At 38.9% G+C, this 3,886-nt stretch overlaps 1 protein-coding gene across 1 annotated transcript; it reads left to right on the plus strand.

Moving 5' to 3' along the window:
* Positions 1 to 1,108: 1,108 nt before the first annotated feature.
* LOC112504307 (prothymosin alpha-B-like) lies at positions 1,109 to 1,609 on the plus strand. The gene has a single exon (XM_025108242.1). It carries the CDS (start codon positions 1,109 to 1,111, stop codon positions 1,607 to 1,609), a length of 501 nt encoding a protein of 166 aa, XP_024964010.1.
* Positions 1,610 to 3,886: the final 2,277 nt, after the last annotated feature.

Raw genomic sequence — 3,886 nt, forward strand, 5'->3', positions numbered from 1 at the left:
CTTCTTCTTCTTCTTCTTCTTCTCCTTCTTCTTCTTCTTCTCCTTCTCCTTCTTCTTCTTATTCTTCTTCTTCTTCTTCTTCTTCTTCTTCTTCTTCTTCAGTAGCTATGATTGTGGCAAACCCCCGTCAGTTTATCCCAGCTACTACCTCCTTATCCTCTTGAAAGAGGACACAATCTGAAGTCACTCTTAATTTCTCAAAGAGGGTTAAGAAAGCCACAAAGGGGAAGCCATCTAAACTATCTAAGACCTCTCAACAGGTCTCAACTATTGAACTTCGCCTTAAACCTGAGGCATCTGTTGTACCATCCCTTCCTCTTCAACAATATCTTCAGTTGTTGTCGTGTGTGTGGCTCCTACCCCAACCACTTCAGTGACTCAAATCATTGAATGCGTGATTCCCAGGATAGCCACTGCTGATCCTTCACATTTTTTCTCAATCGTTCTCTCCTTTCCATCTTCTTTGGTTTTCATTACACGAGCTAATGACCCGATAGTGGTTATCCCCACTATTGGTGAAGCTCTCACCACAGGACTTGAGGATGCTTCTCTCGAATCCCCTCAGCTACATACGTCTGATCCTTTTGACAATGCATTTGAGATGCTCAGTGGTAATTCTTTGGATGCTACTGATGAACCCTCAGGTATACACCAAACCCCCTCCCTTTCTTTCTTTGTTACTAACTCCAAGCTTTCTCATGTTCAATGCTCTCCTATTTCTACAGGTCCTATGGAGAATGAACCCCAATCACTGAGACTGAGGCCTATGATATGGTTGAGGATGTCAAGCTGATGCTCCCTGCTATTGCTACCGTCCTTGACAGGATGGACTAAGTACAACCAAGGAATCCCCTCAAAGGATGACCTGGCTCACGACCTCTCTGTTGTCCAAGCTAAGGTTCGTGAAGTCAAAGAAGAGTTGAGCTCCATGAAGACGGAAGTCCAACACAACTCTAAAGTTGTTGTTGCTCTCTCCAGCAAGGTTAAAGATGTTCAAGCTCATCTTACCAAGCATGGTGAGCTCCTTGAACAGATCTTCCAACTTCTGTAACAACCAGAACCTATCCATGAACCCTCCTTCAGAGTAGCTGATCGTCATCAGCTGGATATGGTCGCTAAGCTCAACCTTCGCCAGGCCGAAGCCATTGCTTCCTTGGAGTTAAAGGTGCAAGACCTGGTTTCTCGCCTCCTTCTCTTAGGTAATAATGTTGATGATGACAAAGAGGGGGAGAAGAATACGGAGAAGGTTGTAGAGAAGGCATTGGACCTTCCTGCTGAGGATACCAGGGAGAATATCCCAGAAGCCATCGACGATGATGATGTCGTGGTTACTGCTGCTGACCATGAAGACCTTCATCCTTCCACCTCTGCATTTCCAAATGCTGGTGATGAAGATGATGATGATAAGGATGAGGAGGACTCTAAACATCATATCCTAGACGCAGGTACTGACCTTGGTGGTAATGATGATGACGACGATGATAATGATGATTTCTCCGTTCAGATCATTCCAAGACAGTCTGCTAAAGGAATCTCCTTCAGGGAACCTGCTTACCAAGGAAAAAATATCAAATCAGCACTCCTATGGCAAAGGAAAAGGAGTCGCTGAAGAAAACCTTGTCCTAATTCTTAGGGCACTCAACCAAAATCAGGATGCAGACACTTCTTCCAGGTTTGTTCCTGTCACCTCAAAAGTTGAACCTTCTATCCCTCTACTCTATCTATCTCAACAACACCAACCCTTTTTCTCTCAACCCATCTTCCATCTTTTGAAACTCTTGAGGATGATGAAGATGAAGTCTGCAATCTCATACACAGGAAGTCGTCAAGACAACCTGTGTATTCAGAGGTTGAAGAAAACCTGAGGATGACTCAGTTTATAAGTCAACTTGACCAATCCAGAGTAAAAACTCCTCTTCATACATCTGGATGTGGTGAGTTTGACTTCCTCTCTGAAGCTGAACGAGAAAAATCCTTGAAAGCTGAACAAGAGTTGAAGCAATATCAACAACAACTTAAAGACAACCTGGCTGGAGTTATCCAAGACTGTAGTTGCTCAAGCTCTTGCTAAAGGGAAGTTCAAGCAGAAAGATCCTCTCAATGCTCAAGTCCAACTATTAATAGAAGTTGAACGAAAAAGACAACGAGTGCTGAAATTGAAGGATCATGACCTCAACTGGTGCAGAGAAAGGATCAAAACAAGGATGAGCCCTCACAAGATCTCAAACGTCATATCAGTGGTCGAATGAAAGATGGTGCTCTTTTAGTTTCAATGGTCATCTTCCAAGAGAACAACAATGATGTTACTGAGTATCCCTCCTTTCTCAGTTAGTATGATTTCTATGAATGTCTCGAGATTTGACAGGCGATTCAGACGTCTAAATCCAAGCATAGGGCTTACATTGAAGAAGTTCTGAACGAATTATTCAACAAGAATATCATCGAGGTTTCTCCTCTACCACAAAAGTCTTCTCGAAGAAGAAACCTTTCTGATCCTAAAGAAGGTGCATCCCACAGGAACGAATATGAAACAAAATTCTCAATGGATGAGCTCTTCAAGGATAGAAAGAAGTTGTATACCTCAATGCTGAATTTGTCACTGCCTGAGAAGGGACCCTATATTCCCAACACAGTGCATGTGAAAACCTGAATATGGACTTATGTTCATTGACTATAATGGTCAATACAGATTTGTTGAGGTGAAGACAAAAGGGATTTGTTTTGAAGAAATGTGATCTCGAATCCAAAGGGGGAGATTGTTAGGTCAAATATTATTATATCCAAGATCACCGTAATATCATCAAGATTGAAGATTTGAAGAGTGGTCAATGTTGAAAGTAAAGCCTATAAAAGTCAAATAAAGTCAAAGTTGTTAACATTTGTTATAAAGTCAATGTTTTAATTACAGCTTGTTTGTAGTTTGAATTTGTATTAGTCAATCATATAAAAAGATTGTTAGATTGTAGAAGTGTATAAATGTGAAGAAAGGGATTTACATTCAATCATCTTGTAATTGTTAGAGAGAGCTTGTAGAGAGAAAAACTGTTAATGACATGATGATTTCATCTCTAATTATTGTTCTTGATTGTTAGATTAATTGTTACTTGATCATTGTGGAATTAACAACCTAAAAGAATAATACTTCTTCTGATTCATGTGTTCCTAAATCTACTAAAGACAAATCCAAAAATGTGCTAATAGAGTATGAAGTACTTGCTGAATTGCCCAAAATTGTTTCAGTTCCTAATTCTTCTCCACTCTCTACAACAATTCCTATAACTTTAGCAACTTTTGATTTAGTTCTTGATTTTCTCTACTCTCTATAACATCTGATTGCTCAAAGCACTCAATGTTGAACCTGTAATTGTAATTGTAGTGAAGATGAACACTGAGCACTTCAAGCAACTATCTGTCATCAAGAGCCAAACAGAGAAGATACGATCAATTGGTGGTCCACCTAAACCGAAGCTTCTGCCAAAAGTTCCAAGATTATGTGATTCTCCAAGACCAAAGATCAATCTCAAAATTTGTTTTTCAACTCCTTTTGTATGTAAGATCCGTGAATAATATAAATCATTTGACTTCTTGAATTGTTTATATTTTTTTTATACTGTTATCATATTATTGATCGTGATATTAAGTTTGGACAACTCTTATTATTTATGTTAAATATCAACTCAAATGAATTACTAAAATCAACATAATATTAATTTTTAGAAAGAAATTAGAGAAAAATGAAAAAGGACCAAAATACCCATATGTGAGTTGATGTCCATTAAAGCAAGAAATTTGTATGAAACAAGTTGTAAGCAAAAGGAAAGAAAACGGTAAAATCTGAAAGGGAATCTATATATATATTAAAGAAGAAACCACATGTAATGATGTG

The sequence above is a fragment of the Cynara cardunculus genome, unplaced genomic scaffold (assembly GCF_001531365.2).
Source record: "Cynara cardunculus var. scolymus isolate 2C unplaced genomic scaffold, CcrdV1 Un_Scaffold_5182, whole genome shotgun sequence".
Taxonomy (NCBI): Eukaryota; Viridiplantae; Streptophyta; class Magnoliopsida; order Asterales; family Asteraceae; genus Cynara; species Cynara cardunculus.

What these genes read in the sequence shown, in the direction of transcription:
- LOC112504307 (XM_025108242.1), top strand. Translation starts at nt 1,109, where the DNA reads ATGGTCGCTAAGCTCAACCTTCGCCAGGCCGAAGCCATTGCTTCCTTG.